This window comes from Gopherus flavomarginatus, chromosome 1, assembly GCF_025201925.1.
Source record: "Gopherus flavomarginatus isolate rGopFla2 chromosome 1, rGopFla2.mat.asm, whole genome shotgun sequence".
In the NCBI taxonomy this organism is placed as follows: domain Eukaryota; kingdom Metazoa; phylum Chordata; order Testudines; family Testudinidae; genus Gopherus; species Gopherus flavomarginatus.
The window spans coordinates 259,767,133-259,787,204 of NC_066617.1; the positions used below are offsets into that span (position 1 = coordinate 259,767,133).

The 20,072-nt window shown below is 46.7% G+C and overlaps 1 protein-coding gene across 4 annotated transcripts in view; it reads right to left on the reverse strand.

Annotated features, from left to right (window-relative positions):
* Positions 1 to 20,072, reverse strand: part of ATP11A (ATPase phospholipid transporting 11A) — a 267,235-nt gene that overhangs the window by 45,588 nt on the left and 201,575 nt on the right. For all 4 annotated transcript variants that reach the window (XM_050947517.1, XM_050947527.1, XM_050947547.1 and 1 more), the window contains exons 10-13: positions 16,131 to 16,212; positions 4,458 to 4,608; positions 1,446 to 1,643; positions 1 to 174 (exon numbers count right to left, since the gene is read on the reverse strand). In XM_050947517.1, the coding sequence (XP_050803474.1) occupies positions 1 to 174; positions 1,446 to 1,643; positions 4,458 to 4,608; positions 16,131 to 16,212 (605 nt within the window). The remainder of the gene's footprint in view (positions 175 to 1,445; positions 1,644 to 4,457; positions 4,609 to 16,130; positions 16,213 to 20,072) is intronic.

Genomic DNA, 20,072 nt, shown 5'->3' on the forward strand with positions numbered 1-20,072 from the left:
TTTCCCGCTTCCTCCTGGAGAAGAGTCGATCATATCAATGCCTGTACAATCATGGAGGATTTGCCCATTACAGATGACATGAGGTATATAAACATGCCCTTCAATGCAGCATTCTATGAATTCCATATTGTTCTCAGTTAATGTTCCCGTTTTATCTGTGAAGACATACTCAACCTGAAAAGAAATAAATTAATTAAAGAGAACTGGATATATTGTCAGACACTGAGAATGTCTCTGTTCATAACTCAAGCTGTATAATTTTCAAGCCCTTAGCTGCTGGTCCTCAACAAAGAAGAACACAATAGTGTCCTCTGGGGTGTCAACTTTTGTCAAAAAACAGGCAGCACCTGAAAGGTTCTACAGTACATGAGATAGCTGCAGAACTAAGTTTCACCTGACAAAGAATGTATGTGAGACAGCAGTGAAGAACTTAATCCATTTTTCTCAATTCCATCCTCCTCCTTTCCCATGTTAAATCCCTTATCTGCAAGAGCTATTTCTGGAAACAGGTTGCACATGGCTTACACCTGTCAATGACCTGATATCTGATGCATAAGCCCAGATTTTGATTATAGTTATACCAATGTAAATCCAGAGTGACTACAATGATGTCAACAGAATTACTCAAGCATTACATACTAACGTGTATGTAAGTGACTAGTAAGATCAGAATCTGGACCATAGCAATTATGCAAAAACAGACAAAACATAGTTATAGTGTTACAGTGTAGGTCTAGCAACTGCACTCTTCACCTGAACATTAGTTTTTATTTCACCTTCCACAGAGCTTCATGGAATTCAAAACCCACAGTGGTAAAAAGAAAATGAAAGGTGACCTCTAGCAGGGACAACTGATATGTCAGACTACTATAACAGCTCAAAAGTGGGGTGGGTTTTTTTTTTTTTTGAGTAACTGACAGCAAGCCGTGCCAAATACATCATTTAAACTAATGATGTTAATAATTGGTTAAGCAATACTTCTCCCAATTACTATTAATCATAAAGTTTAAAAGCCTTTGAAATGATCACGCACGTTAAAAGAAATAAGTTGATCCAATAGAAGGTATTTATTACCTCACCAATACCCTGGAACCGACATGGCTACAACAACACTGCATATAACGAAGTCCACTAAGTTTGGATGCACAACTTGACAAACCTCAGGCCTGATCTTCAGAGGCTCTGAGCACCTACAATTCTCACCAACTTTCCACTGACTTGGGTGGTCAGTATCTCTGAAAATCGAGCCTTATGGGTATCAAGTTAGACATCTAAAACTGAAGAACGTTTTTGAAAATCCAGACCAAATCTTGAACAGCACATTCTGAAGTGACAAAAATTAATTATAAAAGCCCAAAATGACCATAATTAAGTTATTTTTCTTGAAGTGTTAGAAACTATTGATGCATTTTTACCATAAATTAGAGCCTCTATGAGGAATTTACCTGTCCCAATTCCTCATTGAGGTCAGAAGTATTCACCAGAGGTCCTTCACCTGTGTCCTCATCAAACATTTCTTCATCCCAAGTGAGGAAATAAGAACCAAGAAACTTCTGCATTTCCACTGTGACATACATTGATACAGGAATAATGTAGTTGAAAAGAACCATGAACGCAAGGAAGTCTGTAAATGCTCTAAGTATCTGCCAAAGAAACAAAACCAAAACATTGATTTTTCATTAATCAGTGGAAATTAAAAGATTAAAATGGTTATTTACACGTTTATCTTTCAAATGTCTTTCAAACTATCAAGTGGAACCATTTAAAAGAAAAATCTTCTCAGTTATTGTCAACCCTAAGCTTACATTTCTGCATTTCTCCATCACCGTCATTTTCTCTCCATGCTTCACTATACACTGAAGTCAGAAACTGGCACATTTTTATACATCTGTTATGATTTCAACTTCACTACTAATCAAGCATGAGGAAGAAAGAGCTTTGAAGGAGAAACCAACTTTGTAATTCTCATAATTAAGTTACATATCAATGTATTACAAAGTTCTAGAGTTTCAAATGAATGACTACCTATGAATGATGAAAAATTAATATTCACAGAATATCATAAAAGAAAAACCAAAACAGCAAGAAAAGGCAGCAAGGTTTGCTGATTTGTACAGATTACAGGCATTTCCCATATTTCAAATAAAGGGCCTCCCTGTCTCAATGAAATAACAAGGTATTCACATGTATATATTATTACTTTAATGTTTTCTCCATACATAATAAATGACAGATTTTAAGCAATTTAGAAATAAAGGACTGAATTGTGCAACCTTTACTCCCAATAGTAAGCCTAGCAATCACAGTTACTAAGATCACACAAGTATTACTTGTGGGAGTAAAGGTTGCAGAATCCAATCTTATTGGTAAGAAAATTTATTTATGTGAAGACAGGCTGCAAAATGATGCCCAAAATTGAGAACTAAGAGTTTAATACTGATTTCTCAATAACTAATACCACCAACAAGAAAAACACAAACTTTCAATTTAGGTGGATTTTTAATACTGTACCAACTGAATACTAAACACTATTACTATATAGTCTCTTTAAGCTAGATGTTCGCTCAAACATAATTTTAAAGTGCAGAAAGACAAAATACAAGCTTTTCCAAACTGCACTGCTAGTATTCTTAGCAAGGACCAAGAGAAATAATTCATGACTGATAGTCACTCTTCGCTAGAATCACTGGAGACATATGTGAATTTAGGGTGTTCTGAAACTATTTTGGTATTTCAAGTGTTTTCTTCACAAGATAAATTTTCATTAAAATATTCTGCAAATTATGGTTGCACAGATCTACTTCTGAAAGAACAATGACAGTATTGTATTTATCAATCTACAGGAACAGATAAGACAGACATGGTGGGGCACGATATAACAGTCCCATTTATGGTACATTTTTACAGCGTGAGGCGCTAACAGGTGTAAACTGCCTCATTCACCTCAGGGTCATTAACTTTGTATATGACCATACTAATTTAAAATGTCAATACTGTTTACTATTTTACTGCTGTTCATTTTAGTATAAAGACTTAGCTAATGTACTTTATGCAGTATAGTTGGATTAATTCAAAAGGACATGCTCCACGAATCAGGTTCCATTGGAATGTGGTATCAAATATTTGAATTTTGTTTTGGTCCTTATAGGGGAATAGAAGGGAGAAGAGAGAGACAGGTGATGATATGGGAAGGCCTCTGGAAAGAGACTGTGGTGAGAAGTCACAAAGAAATGACTCCAAAAATATATCCAACAAGTTCACTTGGATTTGTTCTAAATGCCACTGAATTTTATAAATTTTCCTGTAGATATCCAGTGGCTCTAGTAATCCCCTAAGTAATTCTCAAAACTCCTGAAATGGTTTCCCCTCAGATAGTCAAAATTACTTCTAATCAATAGAAGTTCATCCTCAATTTCAGAGATCTATTCATAAGCTACCATATAAAAATATATCATATCCCACACTTTGCCAATAGCTTCTAACATTCCGTCATCTATTTTATTAATATGTTTACTTTAGACAAACTACAATTTATTCAATATTTATTTTTAAAGTAATTAGCTACCACACCAAGGGGATTTGCTTTCCTTTATCTGATGTAGCAATTTTAGCCTCTCAACTTTTCAGTTTTACTATTATCTATATACTATTTAAAAATCACTACTTAAAAGGTTTTCATGAAACAGGTGTTAACGAAACAGAAAATGTATAAAACAAAAAAGACTGCAGGGTACCTCCATTTGAATTTAGGATAGTATGGAAATATGTTATCCAAAGACTTAGAATTAAAAAAAACAAACAAACAGAACAAAAACAACAGATCAGCATAGCATGGTCAAGTGTTGTATCTGCACTTAACATTCAGAAATATATTTTAACTAGTGTGTGCTAAATGCACAAAGAACAAGGGGGCAAAGAGTCATTCAAAAAGTAACAGATACGAAGAACTAGTTTTTCATATCTTCTTAAAGTCATGCTAGCCAGTTTGTCTCCATTGTGATGTCACACATACCATGAAGCATCATTAACTAACAGAGCCAGTCAATATGGGTCTGGTAAGTGACACTTTTTCAGTAATATGATGTCCTTTTGAAAAAAAAATTCATATACTTCTTAAAAAATAGCTTTTAAAAAATGTTATAGAATAGCTTTTTTAAATATTTTAAAAATAAAACATTTCTCTAACTCTACACCAACCCATAATACACTTCAACAGCAGGGATTCCTGTTATCCGTAATGTCATACAATCATGTATTCTGCGATTACAGTGGAATGGAACTGTAACAATCTCAGGGGGACTAAAATAAAAACGGCAAGTTTACACTTTCTTAGTTACTATATGCTCCGCCACACTTTTGTATTTAAAATACTATAAAGAAAATTTTTTACATGTGTCACTCTTGAATATCTTGAGAGAAAATTATATGTTACACAAACACACAGTAGTTTTCCATACCAGGTTTCTTTTCCTTTCTGACTCTGTTTTCTGATTATACCACGGTTCATCACGAAATGGATCACTCTGCCAGACATACTTCAGGGTAGTATTTATTACTGCTTTACTGATCAGAATACAGAGGTATACAATAAGGAATACATTCATTGATCTAAAACAAACAAAAAGAACATCTCTTTCATTAGTATATAAAATCGTACAGAGTTTATGAAAACTTTATACTGAAGCTCCTTAAATCTAATTAGTATTCATTAACAAATCTAATAATGTTACAATGTTAAATCAGTTCTCTACAGTATTTCTCCAGCGGAGAATAATATCACTAAAACCTGGTCTAAACTTAAAAATTTGCCAGCATAACTTGATCACAGATTTTATACAAAAAGAACAGGAGTACTTGTGGCACCTTAGAGACTCTGCAGATACAGACTAACATAGCTGCTACCCTGAAACCAGATTTTATACACATTTTACCAACATTACTATGCTGGTAAATGCACTAGTGTAGATGCAACTACATTGGCATAACTATCCTTATACCAGGAGAGCTTATATTAGTTCCCTGAACCAGCAAAAACTACACTGGTATAAGTACTTTTATACTGATATAACTGCATCCATACTCAAGATTTTGCTCGTATAACTATACCAATATAATGGCAAAAACCTCCTCGTGCAGATGAGGCCTAACTTTCATCTCAAAGCATAAGAAAACAAAAATGTTGTTATTAACATCAGTGATGGGCATGAACTGAAAGCTCTGACTTGTACACCTTTAACAATAAGAAGAGCACCTTCACCACTTCACAGCAGTTGTGAAAGGAAACAGGAGGTACACAGGCTGATCACCATAGGATGCCATTGCTTAAGCAAGCTATCTGCCACTCAGACACCAGGGTAAGGTTTGGGGCTGATAGTACAATGAAACTATATAATAATCCCCGATATCTTTGGTAACTGACAACCAGTATCAGCCCACTTGCTGCTACTCCCCTTATAGATGACAGTGTGTTCAGAAAGCAACAGGCTTCCTTTTCAATAAAAACGGTTACTTATCTTTTTGTAACTATTGTTCTTCGAGATGTGTTGCTCATATCTATTCCAGTTAGGTGCGTGCGTGCGCCGCGTGCACGGATGTCGGTAACTTTTTCCCTAGCAGCTACCCATTGGGCTGGCTGGGGAGCCCCCTGGAGTGGCGCCGATATGGCATTCTATATAAGACCCTGCTGGCCCGACCCCACTTCAGTTCCTTCTTGTAGGCTACTCCAACAGAGGGGAAGGTGGTGGTGGGGGGAATGGAAGAGATATGAGCAACACATCTTGAAGAACAACAGTTGCAGAAAAGGTAAGTAACCATTTTTTCTTTGAGTGAGTGCTCATATCAATTCCAGTTAGGTAACTCCCAAGCCTTACCTTGGAGGTGGGGTCAGAGTCAAGGAATTGCAGATTGAAGAATCATTCTGCCAAAGGCCACATCATCCCTAGAGTGCTGAACGATAGCATAGTTGGATGTGCACCGAGGCCCACACAGCAGGCCTGCAGATTCCCTGGAGGGGAATGCATGCTAGAAAGGCTGCTGACGATGCCTGAGCTCTCGTGGAGTGAGTCATGACCACAGGCAGAGGGACGTTTGCCAAGCTGTACGAATGCACTCTGTGATCCACGAAGATATTCAGTGAGAGAAAACCAGAGTGCCTTTCATCCACTCCGTGATGGTGACAAATAACTGGGTTGTTTTATGGAATGACTTTGTCGGGTCTATATAGAAGGTGAGCGCCCTTCTAACAGAGAATGGAGGCGCTATTCCCGAAGGTCAGCATGCGGTTTTGGATAGAAAACTGGCAGGAAGATATCCTGACTCACATGGAAATGGGACACTACTTTTGGCAGAAAAGCTTGGTGAGGTCTTAGTTGAACTTTATCGTTATGAAAAATGGTATAGGGTGGTTCACATGTGAGAACCTGTAGTTCGGACACCCGATGTGTGGAAGTGATGGCCACTAGGAAGGCAACTTTCCAGGAGAGATGGAAAAGTGAGCAGGAGGCCAGCAGCTTGAAAGGCGGGCCCATAAAGCAGGAGAGACCCAAGTTAAGGTCCCATGCAGGCATGGGCGGCTTAGTTGGAGGATGAATTTTTTCCAAGCCTTTGAGAAAAAGCCGCATGACTGGGTGTGGGAACACTGAGCGCCTGGCAGCAGTGGAAAGCAGAGATGGCCACGGGGTGAACCTTAATGGATCCAAAGGCTAGGTGCTGGTCCTTCAAGAACATCAGGTAGTCCAAGATGCATGGGATCGAAACCTGGAGCGGGGGCACCTGCCGCTGAGTGCTCCAGCTGGAAAACCTCTTCCACTCAGCCTCATATGTAAGCCTAGTTGACACCTTGTGATATTCCAGGAGCACCCACCTTACCGAGTCCGAACAGGCGCGATCAGCCTGGTTCAGCCACGGATCCTCCAGGCCGTGAGGTGGAGCGAATGAAGGTCCAGGTGTACCAGATGACCATGGTTCTCTGAGATGAGGTCGGGGCTGAGAGATAGGTGTAGGGGATCCTGAATTGACAGGTCCAGCAGGACTGGGTACCAACACTTGCGCAGCCAGGCAGGGGCCACCAGTATGATGTCCGCCTTCTCCCGGCGGACCTTGAGGAGCACCTTGTGGGCTAGCGGGAATGGTGGGAAGGCATAAAGCAGTTGGTCTGACCACATGATCAGGAAGGCGTCCACTATCAAGCCCAGGCTGTGACCTCGGAAGGAACAGAAGGCTAGGCACTTCCTGTTGGTCCGTGAAGCAAACAAGTCAACTCGGGGAAACCCCCAGATGTGGAAAACAGAGTGAATGATATCCGAGCGGATCGACCATTTGTGTGTGAAAAAATGCCTGCTCAAGCTGTCCACCAGTACGTTCTGGACACCAGCTGGTACGAGGTTTGAAGGGTGATTGAGTGGGCTAAACAGAATTCCCACAGAAGAAGGGCTTCTTGGCAGATCGGCAAATGACTGGGTTCCGCCTTGTTTGTTCAGATAGAACATCACCGTAGTGTTGTCCATTAGGCCTGCTACCCAGTGGCCTTGTAAGGGAGAAAGGAACGCTTGGCATGCAAGGCGAATAGCCCTGAGCTCTTTGATATTGATGTGTAATGACAGCTTGCTTTTGTGCCATAAGCCCTGCGTTGTCAGGCTCCCAAGGTGGGCTCCCCATCCCAGGGCAGATGTGTCTGTAATCAGGGTCAGGCTGGGTTGAGGGGGATGGAATGGGACCCCGGCACCCACCATATGGGGATCCAGCCACCAACGTAGGGAGTCGAGTGTGCGCTTTGGGACCATGAGCATCATATCTAGACTGTTGATAAGCTGACACCAACCACATCTGTAGAATCCTGGTCTTAGCCTGGCGTGTTGCACCATGTAGGTACAAGACGCCATTTGACCCAGCAACCTGAGACACTGTCTTGCTATGGTGGTGGTAAACTTGCAGAGACCGGTAATTATGCTTGTTATGGCCAGGCGCCAGGCCTCCGGGAGGGAAGCCCTTGCTTGGTTTGTGTCCAGGACTGCCCCAATGAACTCTATTGTTTGAGTAGGGGAGAGGACAGATTTGCTGACATTCAGCATGATGCCCAAGGGACTGAACGTGTACATGATCAGTTGTACTCGAGATCGGACTTGTTGGTGAGACCGGCCCCATATAAGGCAGTTGTCGAGGTACGGGAAGATGTGCACGTGGTGTCAGTGAAGAAAAGCTACCATGACCGCCATGCACTTGGTAAAGACACGAGGGACTGTGTACAAGCCAAAGGGGAGGGCTGTGAACTGATAGTGTGTCTTGTTCACCACGAAATGGAGGAAATGTCTGTGAGGCAGACTAACTGAAATGTGAAAGTACGCGTCTTTCATATCGAGGGCGGCATACCAGTCTCCTGGATCCAGTGAGGGAATAATTGTGGCTAAGGAGACCATGCGGAACTTCAGGTTGACAATGTGCTTGTTGAGGTCTAGAATGGGTCCCTTTGCCTTGGGGACAAGGAAATAACGAGGGTAGGAACCCTTGCCCCTGAGCTCCTGAGGCAGTTCCTAAACTGCCCCTAGGGCAAGGAGGGATTGTACCTCCTGGATGAGGAGCTGCTCGTGAGAAGGGTCCCTGAAGAGGGATGGGAAAGAGAGGTGGGAGGGCAGGATGGAATGGAAATGGATAGAATATCCCACCTGCACTGTGCGGAGGACCCAATGGTCCAATGTAATAAGGGACCACATATGGTAGAAACGGGATAGACGGTCCAGGGTGCGAGCTGATAGTCCGTCCTTGAGCATACCTTCAAAATGGGCGCTTAGGGCCTAGAGGTGGCTTGGACTGTCCTTGACCTCGTCCGGAGGGGGGACGTAATGGCCTACATCGAGAGTACCTGCTTCTCTGACGGGAGAAGTCCTGCCTGGGTCTAGGTGAGAAGGGGCGTTGTTGGATGGTCTGTGGCTTAAACGGCCTTCTTTGGGTAGCCAGGGTATGCATGCCCACGGATTTAATAGTGTTCCTTGTGTCCTTTAAGGTATGCAGATGGGAATCTGTTTGCTCCGCAAACAGGCCCTGACCATCAAAAGGGAGATCTTGGATGGTGTGCTGCACCTCAGGCGGAAGTCCTGAAGACTGGAGCCAGGTGTTCCGCCGCATGGCGATGCCAGATGCCAGAGTGCATGTAGCTGCGTCCGCAGCATCGAGGGAACCCTGAAGGGAGGTTCGAGCTACCAATTTGCCCTCCTCAGCAATGGCCCTCAGTTCCGTACGAGCTTCTGCTGGGAGGTCTTGGAACTTAAGGACTGCAGACCAGGAATTAAAATTCTATCTGCTGAGGAGTGCAAGTTGGTTCGCGACCCATAGTGAGAGACCACCAGTAGAATAAACTTTTCTTCCGAAAAGGTCCAGCCTTTTGGCATCCTTTGATTTGGGAGCGGGCCCTTATTGTCCTTGTCTTTCTTTCGCGTTCACCACATCCACCACAAGTGAACACAGGGCGGGGTGGGTGAAAAAGTATTTGGATCCCCTTCTGGGATTTTGTTTCCACCCCTTTGGCTGTGGGGGTAATGGAGGCCAGGGTTTGCCAGAGGGTTTTGGCATTGTTTGAATAGTTTTATTCATGGGGAAGGCCACCCTGGAAAGCCCTTCAGGGCCTAAAATGTCCACCATAGGATCCTCCTCCTCCACAACCTCCTCAGCTTGGAGGTTCATATTCAGGACTACGCACCTAAGCAGTTCTTGTAGGACTCTAAAGTCTATCGGAGGTGGACCAGATGTGGACGTGCCAGCCACAGCCTCATCAGGGGAGGACAAAGATGACTCCATCGCGAGAGCTGGGTAAGAGATGGCCCCTTGGTCAGCTGTGGGTAGCTCTTTCTGGGCGCCTCGGGTAGCCCCTATCACGGGTGCTGACTCGTTGCTCCGGGTCTGGAGGTGGGTGGCTGAGGGTCGCCTCAGGAAGCTGGGTCTCTGATCGTGATGACGGCCGGGCATCCGGTGGGGGGTGTGCCTTGGGCCTAATGATATGCCTAGGGAGTCCAAAATTGCAACTGGGTTTGCCAGTTGGGTGCCGGGGGGTCATGACCGAGACTTCCCAGGCCCGACTGGGGAATGTCTGAAACCCCTGAAGCTCTCCCCAATCTGCTGGACGGGGACTGGGATTGCGACAGCCAAGGAGGAGCGGTGCGCGAATGGAGCAAGGGGGGCACTGAGTCCCTTGATAGACAAGGGTCATACGGAGATCGGCATCGTAGAGCTTTTCATGACCACGACCAATGCCGCGCTGGTGACCGGTGCCACGATGGAGAGCGGTGCGGCGAAAAGGATTGGCAACGAGTTGCAGGCCAGTGCCGTGACGATAGCCAGCGCGGGGATCAGCGCTCTGAACGGTGTCAGTCCGAACGGTGCTGCGAGGTTGTTGAATGTGACCTGGACCTTGAGTGGGACCACGTTCCAGCAGTCGGCAGAGACCTTGAGTGTGAATGGCTCCGAGGCTCGTGGCTGCGGGACCAGCGCTGCGAGTCTAACTGATGCCGTGAGTCAGACTTAACACTACAGTAACACTTAACACTAAGATAAACTAACAATTAACTAAGGCCTGGTCTACACTACGAGTTTTAGGTCGAATTTAGCAGCACTAAATCGAATTAACTCTGCACCTGTCCACACAACGAAGCCATTTACTTCAACATAAAGAGCTCTTAAAATCAATTTCAGTACTCCTCGATGAGGGGAATATCACTGAAATCAACATTGCTGGTTCGAATTAGGGTTAGTGTGGATGCAATTTGATGGTACTGGCCTCCGGGAGCTATTCCACAGTGCACCATTGTGACCGCCCTGGACAGCAATTTGAACTCGGATGCACTGGCCAAGTAGACAGGAAAAGCCCTGCAAACTTTTGAATTTCATTTCCTGTTTGCCCAGCATGGAGAGTTGATCAGCACAGGTGACCATGCAGTATCAGAATCGAAAAAGAGCTCCAGCATGGACAGTACGGGAGATACTTGATCTGATCGCTGTATGGGGAGAGGATTCCATGCTAGCAGAACCACGTTCCAAAAGACGAAATGACAAAACATTTGAAAAAGTCTCCAAAGGCAAGATGGAGAGAGGACACACCAGGGACTCAGTACAGTGCTGCGTGAAAGTTAAGGAGCTCAGGCAAGCGTACCAGAAAACCAAAGAAGCAAACAGACGGTCCGGTTCAAAGCTGCAGACATGCCGCTTCTATGCTTAGCTACATGCAATTCTAGGGGGGGCCACCACCACTACACCACCTCTGACTGTGGATTCCGAGAAGGGGGTACTCTCAGCCATGCCTGAGGATTTTGCAGACGGGGAAGATGATGATGAGAGAACGAGCTTGTGGAGAGCACATAGCACACTATTCTCCCCAACAGCCAGGATCTTTTTCTCAGCCTGACTGAAGTAGCCTCCCAACCCTCCCAAGGTGGTATCCCGCACCATGAAGCAATAGAAGGCACCTCTGGTGAGTGCACCTTTGTAAATATTACACCTAGTTTAAAAGCAACCATTTTTTAATGATTAATTTGCCCTGAGGACTTGGGATGCATTTGCGGCCAGTACAGCTACTGGAAAAGTCTGTTAATGTGTCTGGGGGTGGAGCGGAAATCCTCTAGGGACATCTCCATGAAGCTCTCCTGAAGGTACTACAAAAGCCTTTGCAGAAGGTTTCTGGGCAGGGCAGCCTTATGCCGTCCTCCGTGGTAGGACACTTTACTACGTCATGCTAGTAGCAAGTAATCTGGTATCATTGCATGACAAAGCGTGGCAGTGTATGGTCCCGGTGTTTGCTGGCATTCAAGCAACATCCGTTCTTTATCTCGCTGTGTTATCCTCAGGAGAGTGATATCATTCATGGTAACCTGGTTGAATTATGGGAATTTAATTAAGGAGACAGAGGTGGCTGGTCCTATGGGGCTGTTTGCCTGTGGCTGAAAAGAAATTCTTCCCTGCAGTGAGCCAAGTGTGTGTGTGTGGGGGGGGTGTGGGACATTGGCGCTGAGCTGTTTGCATTTGGCTAGTAGGGATCTTCCCTGATACCAGCCTCACAGCGGGGGGAGGGGTAAAGTGATCATCCCAGAGAATTGGATGGGGTGGAAGGGGTTAGTTTGGTTTCTGCTGCTACATGTTAACACAAAAAAAAGCAGCACTCAATGGGCTTTGCTTGGTATGGGAAAGGAGGGCGCTGCTTTTTATGAAGGCTGCAGAAGCCAAAAGACAATGGCTTACCATGGCCGTATGCAAACTGAATTCTGTTGCCCGGCCCTGCATCTGTGACCTCTAACACCAAAGCCACAAGCACTCAATATTAAGATACAAAATGCAACCTGGTACTGAAATCACATGTGCTATGTAATGTGAATAGTGTTGTTCACCATGAAAGAGTACACACATTGTTCTGTAAAATGTATCTTCTTAAATACGTCTCCCTTTTTTCCCTCCCACAGCTGCAAATTTTTCAAGCCTCCCTCCTCCGTCCTGAAGGCTATCTCAGAAAAGGTGGTGAAAAAAAACACACGCGAGATGAAATGTTCTCTGAAATCATGCAATCAACCTGCAGTGAAAGAGCTCATTTGAATGAGTGGAAGGACACAGTATCACAGTATAGGAAAGCGGCCAACGAATGTGAGGACAGGAGGGACGCTTGAGATGAGAGGTGGCGGCAGGAAGATCAGAGGCAAGATGCAATGCTGCAGCTACTGCAGGATCAAACGGACATGCTCCAGCGTCTGGTGAAGCTTCAGGAACAGCAGCAGGATCACAGAGTGCTGCTGTAGCCCCTGTATAACCGCCCTCCCCCCTCCCCATGTTCCATAGCCCCCTCACCCAGACACCCAAGAACGTGGGAGGAAGCGGGGGAGGCTCTGTGCACCCTGCCACTGCACTCCAGTGGACAGCCCAAGCAAAAGGCTGTCATTCAACAAGTTCTGAAGTGGCCTTTTCCTTCCTTCCCTTCTCCTACACCCCACCTGGGCTACCTTGTCAGTTCTCTCCTATTTCTATAATCAATTAATAAAGAATACATGGGCTTTAAACGATAGTGACTTTATTTCCTTTGAAAGCAAGCTGTGATCGAAGGGGGGAGGGTGGGTGGCTTACAGGGAATGATTCAAGGGGGCAGGTTTTCATTAAGGAGAAACAAACAGAACTCTCACACCATAGCCTGACCAGTCATGAAACTGGTTTTCAAAGCTTCTCCGATGCGCAGCGCTTCCTGGTGTGCTCCTTTAACTGCCCTGGTGTCTGGCTGCGTGTAATCAGAGGCCAGGCAATTTGCCTCAACCTCCCACCCCACCATAAATGTCTCCCCCTTACTCTCACAGAGATTGTGGAGCACACAGCAAGCAGTAATAACAATGGGAATATTGGTTTGGTTGAGGTCTGAGTCAGTAAAGTGCGCCAGCGTGCCTTTAAACGTCCAAACGCACATTCTACCACCATTCTGCACTTGCTCAGCCTATAGTTGAACAGCTCCTTACCACTGTTCAGGCTGCCTGTGTATGGCTTCATGAGCCATGGCATTAAGAGGTAGGCTGGGTCCCCAAGGATAACTATAGGCATTTCAACATCCCAATGGTTATTTTCTGGTCTGGGAAGTAAATCCCTTGCTGCAGCCGTTTAAACAGATTAGTGTTCCTGAAGACGCGAGCAGCATGAACCCTTCCCGGCCATCCCATGTTGATGTTGGTGAAACGTCCCTTGTGATACACCAGTGCTTGCATCACCATGGAAAAGTACCCCTTGCGGTTTATGTACTGGGTACCCTGGTGCTCCGGTGCCAATATAGAGATATGGGTTCCATCTATCACCCCACCACAGTTAGGGAATCCCATTTCAGCAAAGCCATACAAAAGTTTCACAGCCACTGGGAATTGTCCCACACCTGCAACACTATGCGGTCCCACCAGTCTGTGCTTGTTTCCCGTGCCCAGAATCGGCGTGTCACGGCATGAACTTGCCCCATTAACACATGATCTCCAAAGCGCTGGGGCCCGCAGTTTGACACAATTCTTTGTCCTGTAATGGGTTGGGGGACTCACCACCTGGCGTCTCCTGCTGGTGACTCTGGAATTAGCTCATCCAGTGGAGCACCCCCTTCTGGTGGTGTCCTGTCCATCGTTCCACCTTCCGTTGGCGTCTCTGGACCCACGTTGCTCCCTGTTCGGCAGCGTCCTCTTCAAGGCCACTGCCCTCTGACAGTGCCCCTTAGTCCATCTGCACCCCCTTCCGGGGTTGGTGATCAGCAGTCCTACACCCCACCCACCATGTCCAATCACACTCTCCTTTGAGTCCAATCCTTTTTGTCATGGACCTGGCGTAGTATAATGGCCGTTCCCTACAGCCGACGGCTGGGTGTACTGCAAGGGGAGGACTCAGGCCTGCCCTCTACTCCGGGTCCCGGCCCAGGGACCCTCTGGCAGCAGCCTCGCTGTCCTCCTTCTCTCCCCTCGTCTGTCGGCTTCCCTGGGCCGCTTCCCCTACGGCCCCTTGCACCCGCTAGGCCCTTCCCTTCAGGGCCTGCAGCCTGGCAGGCTACGGGCTAGAACTCCCTAGCCTCCCTGAGCCTGGCCAGCACTGCACCGTCCATGGTGCTGGTCTCCCACCTTTAGGGACTGACCTTCCCCTCTCAAAGGACTGGGACAGACTGACTGCTCCTGCTCTGGGCAGCCTTTATATATGTCTGAGCCTGGCTCTGACTGGCTGTCTCCAAACTGGGCCCTTATTGGCTGACAATAAGCTCTTCTTTCATTGGCTCCCTGGCCTGCCACAGCCCACACTCTCCAGGAGTGGGGCAGCCGCCCCATTACAGTCCATGTCCTCCTCACTCTCATTGCCGCGCTGCCGCTTCCTCTTCGCCTGGTTTTGCAGGTTCTGGTTCAGCATAAAGTGCACAATAATGCGCAAGGTGTCTACAACGTTCATGGCTGCTGCGTTGAGCTGAGCAGGCTCCATGCTTGTCGTGGTATGGCATCCGCACAGGTAAACCAGGAAAAGAAGGCGCGAAACAGTTGTCTGCTGTTGCTTTCACAGAAGGAGGGAGGGAGCCTGACGACATGTACCCAGAACCATCTGCGACAATATTTTTTGCCCCATCAGGCATTGGGATCTCAACCCAGAATTCCAATGGGCAGGGGAGACTGCGGGAACTATGGGACAGCTACCCACAGTGCAATGCTCCGGAAGTCGACGATGGCCTCGGTACTATGGATGCACACCACTGAATTAATGTGCTTAGTGTGGCCGCATGTACTCGACTTTATACAATCTGTTTCCAAAAATCGATTTCTGTAAAATTGGAGTAATACCGTGGTGTAGACATACCCTAACAAAGGTAACTACTAAGAGAAAGCTAGGGATTAGTGGAGCACTTAAGAAACAAGAGACCACTGTTCCAACAACCGTCACGGGCGGTAAGAAGGAACTGAAGTGGGGTTGGGCTGGCAGGGTCTTATATAGAATGCCATATCGGCGCCACTCCAGGGGGCTCCCCACCCAGCCCGATGGCTAGCTGCTAGGGAAAAGGTTTCCAAACTCCATGCACACGGCACGCACACACACCTAGCTGCAATGGATATGAGCCAATGAAGAAGAACCATTCATTTTGCTTGTGTAGAACACTGTTCATTTTAGCTAAAACACAGAAACCCTGCCAGAGACAGACTGGTAGTACACAGTGTTTCTGCAGTTTGGTTCCATTTTACTGTATTTTAGTATGCTGTTCCAGACTGAAGTGCCTCAAAGGAGTTTTGTCTATTGAACTCAACATTTAAATATTAAAAATTGGGAATTGTAAGGGTACTGGAAGACGGCATAATCTGGTGATTCTGTCAGTGGATCTATACTAAGCAGCAAGAGTTACAATACTCTAGAATGGTAAAGTACAGCTGATTTCTAAAAGGTATCTAGCATTAAGAAGTGTTTGTTGTTGTTTCTAAAATACAGTCATCTGTTCACTAAGAGGAACAAAAATCTAACAGGAGCCCATGGTGACACACACAAAGATGCAACTTTTATATTCTAGTTAATAAAAAGCATAGTTTTAGCATAAACAAAAATGTGTCTGATTATTATTTTTTTAAATCCAAAGTATTCTTTTTGCCCCAAAATAAATATTCAAAAAAGGATAATAGAAGCTTTACTTTTCAACAGCAGATCGTTTCTGTGATTTTGACTGGTAATTTAATGCCATCTTAGTTTCCATGCCAGTGTATATAGCAACACCTGAAACAAGAAAAACTATTTTAGTAAAGATTGTGATTGAAGATTGTGAATGCAAGTGTTCTTGATCTTGTGCTGTTCATTGAGGATATACAATCCTGACATCAATAAAAAAATCTCTGATTGCCCTGCTATTTACATACCCTACCATTATATCCTGCCTTGACCATATGAAGAAATAAAATACTGATTCAGATGATATTCAGAAATTACAAACAGTTGTAACATCATGATTAGTACAGGCAAACTTTAAGAAACAGGTTGTTCACTTTGTATAGTAACTGGAGGTTCTTGAGATGTGTGGTCCTATCTGTATTCCACTGTGGGTACGCATGAACTTCATGCACTTGAGACTGAAATTCGTTTGCTAGTAATGTCCATTGGTCCCCACCTGTGGTCCAGATGAAGAGCGTAAGGGGTAGTGAAGATTTACTACTTCTCCTGTTCCTTCTCTACCACAAATCATGTGAGAACCCAAGCAGAGGGCAAGATGGACAGATAGGGGAATACAGCTAGACACTACACATCTCAAAGAACTCCAGTTACTATACAAGGTAAGTAGTCTCTTCCTTCAAGTAACGGTCCTTATGTGTATTCCACTGCACATTGATGAGGGAGGAGAATGCGAGGACCTCCGCAGTATGGATAACCGAAGGACTGCAGATCCAAATGAAGCATTAGCTGCAGAGACTTGGATTACAGCATAATATCTTGTGAAGATATGTATAGAACTCCATCTTGCGCTTTGCAGATGTCTGTCAGTGGCAGATGAAGCGATGCTTGATGGGCCCTCACATTTTGCAGGGGAGGATATCAACTAACTGATAACAGAATAGGATACAGCCTGAAATCCACTTGGAAAGCCTCTGAGAAGATATCACTTTGTCCCTTCATCCATTCTGCCAACAAACAAAACAAACAACATAGGTGATTTCCTAAAAGTCAACATGTTCTATGTTGGTGGAGTGTCAGTGCCTGGCATATATCCAGGGAATAAAGTCTCCTCTCCTCATTAGCAGCATGTAGCTTCAGAAAAAACAAACAGGTAGGTGCATAGTCTGTTCTGGAAAAAGCTCAAGAGGACTTTGAGAGTGAATTCTGGGTGTAGCCTCAGCATAACTATTGCTATGGAAAATTGCATAAGGTGGATAAGCCATAATGGCACCTAGTTCACCAACCCTTCTTGCTGATGGGATGGCCATTAATATTGCAACCTTCACAGAGAGACAGGAGGAGCATGTCACTAAAATAGTCATCAAAATGGTCATCAAAATGGTGCGAAGAGGAACAGATTAAGGTCTCATGCTGGAGTGGGTTTAGTTACTGGAGGGAAGGTTCTAACTAGACCAGGGGTCGGCAACCTTCGGCACGCAGCCCATCAGGGTAATCCGCTGGTGGGCTGTGAGACATTTTATTTGCATTGACCGTCCACACGCATGGCCCCCCGCAGCTCCCAGTGGCTGCAGTTCACTGTTCCTAGTCAATGGGAGCTGCAGGAAGTGGCGGCTAGGGAATGGTGAACCATGGCCATTGGGAGCTGTGTCTGTGGATGATCAGTGTAAACAAAATGTCTCATGGTCTGCCAGTAGATTACCCTGATGGGCCGTGAGCTGAAGGTTGTCAACCCCTGAACTAGACCTTTTAGAAAATGTAATTACTGGATGGGTGAAAATAGAGTAGTTATTGACTAAAGAGTGGCGGGCACTAATTGCCACTACGTGCACTCATAGGGAGCTGAGGACTTCAGGGTGTGCAGATAATATGAAATAATGGGAATGTCCGGTAATTTATGGCCATATGGCAATGTCAGGCCCAAAAAGAAAATCTCTTCCACTTAGCCACTTTCTGATGAATTCCTTCCCGCTTTTGTTAAGGATGGCTTGAACTGCTAACAAACAAGTTTGTTCTAGATTTGATGCCCATCCAAATACCAGGTTGTGAGGTGGAGATGTCCGATCTTGCCATTGTCCTATGTCAGAAGGTCCAGAAAGATCAGAGGCTGATGGGGTCAAGCTGACAGCTGGAGAAGGGTTGGGCAACCAAAACTGTCTAGGCCAGGCCTGCACAACTCGTAAAGCGGCGAGGGCCACATTACTCCAAAGAAAACAGCTGAGGGCCGAAACTCCCCAGCCCCGCAGAAACACCCTCTCCCCCCAGGACTTCCCGGCTCGGCGGAAACACCCTGCCCCAGCACTGCCCAGCGCTGCAGAAACAAACCCTCCTTCCCCAACACCGCCCCACCAAAACAGCTGTGGGCCAAAAAGGAAGGTTGGGGGTGGGGAGGTGACATTTGATTTTAAATCAACCAGGGGCTCCCAGCTGAAGAGGTGGCTGGGAGCCCTCAGGGTCAAATTAAAGGGCCCGGGGCTCCAGCAGCTGGGGGAACCCGGAACTTTGCAGGGCTGGGGCAGGGATTTAAAGGGCTCATAGCTCCTGCTGCTGAGGGGAGCCCAAGCCCCTTAAATCCCAGCCCCAGCCCATCCGCTGGAGCCGCGGCCGGGATTCAAAGGGCTCTGGGCTGCCTGCAGCCACGGGGAGCCCTGAGCCCTTTAAATCTCAGCCACTGCCAGGATTCAAAGGGCTCTGGGCTGCCCGTGGCGGCAGGGAGCCCTGAGCCCTTTAAATCTCAGCCGTGGCCGGGAATCTCTGCGGACAGCCCAGAGCCCTTTGATTGCCGGCCGCAGCTGAGATATAAAGGGCTCTGGGCTCCACGCCGCTGCGGGCAGCCCAGAGCCCTTTGAATCCCGTCCGCGGCTGGCAGGGCCGGCTTTAGGAAGTGCGGGGCCCAAGTCGAACATTTTCGGCGGGGCCCCGGCAGGGATGACTGAAAAAAAGTGTAAAAAAACAGCCTTTCATTTCTTAGCAACCGGCTCCCTATAAAAAGTTCTGCCACAGTATGTATTTTTTGTACCAATAGGGTTATCATACATCCATATTTTCGTCCCAGATGGCAATTTAAGAACCAAAAAGCCAGACATGTCCAGGAAAATATAGACGTATGTTAACCCTACCTAAAGTTCTTTTTTAAAAAGATGGGTCTGAACTAGAAATGAGCTCCACCACACCCTGAGGGTGTGCTAGGGTGCACATGTGTGGGTCCTAGCTGCCCCCTGCCCACCTCATTGAAGCAAGTGTGCAAGATTACTTCTCTGGGAACTGCATGGCACCAGTGGACATGGGGCTGGCTAGAGGTGGGGGGAGGGGCTGGAGGTAGGGTCTGGCCGCAGGCTGGGCAAGGGGTGTGGGGTAGGCTGGAGACAGGAGGTGTAGGGTGGGCTGGCTGGCTGGCTTCAGGCAGGGCCATGGGGGGGGGGCAGCATGGGTTGGCAGGGCTGGAGACAAAGGAGTGTGGGACTGGCTGGCTTCAGGCAGGGGGGTGCGGCAGGGGTTGGCTGGAGACAGGGCAGGGGGTGCAGGGCTGGTGCGGGCAGGGCAGGTGGTGTGGCAGGGGCTGGCTGGAGACAGGGCAGGGGGTGCAGGGCTGGCTGGAGACAGGGGCTGATGCTGGAGGCAAGGCAGGGGATGCGGGGCTGGCTGGAGATGGGTTGGCTGTAGGCAGCGGGTGCAGGGCTGGCTGCAGACAGGAACTGGTGCAGGCAGGGCAGGAGGTGCGGGGCTGGTGCGGGCAGGGGGTGCAGCAGGGGTTGGCTGCGGGCAGCTAGTGCAGGTACAGGGGGTACAGCCCATCCTGTATGGTGAGTGCCCCCTCCTCCTCCTTCCCCCACTGGGGTAGCAGCAGCAGCCTGGGGCTCAGGGGCTATTTAAAGGGCCCGAGGCTCCCCTGCTTCCACTGCCCCAGCCCTGTAAATAGCTGCGGGAGCCCTGGGGAAATGGTGGGGCTCCGGGGGCTATTTAAAGGACCA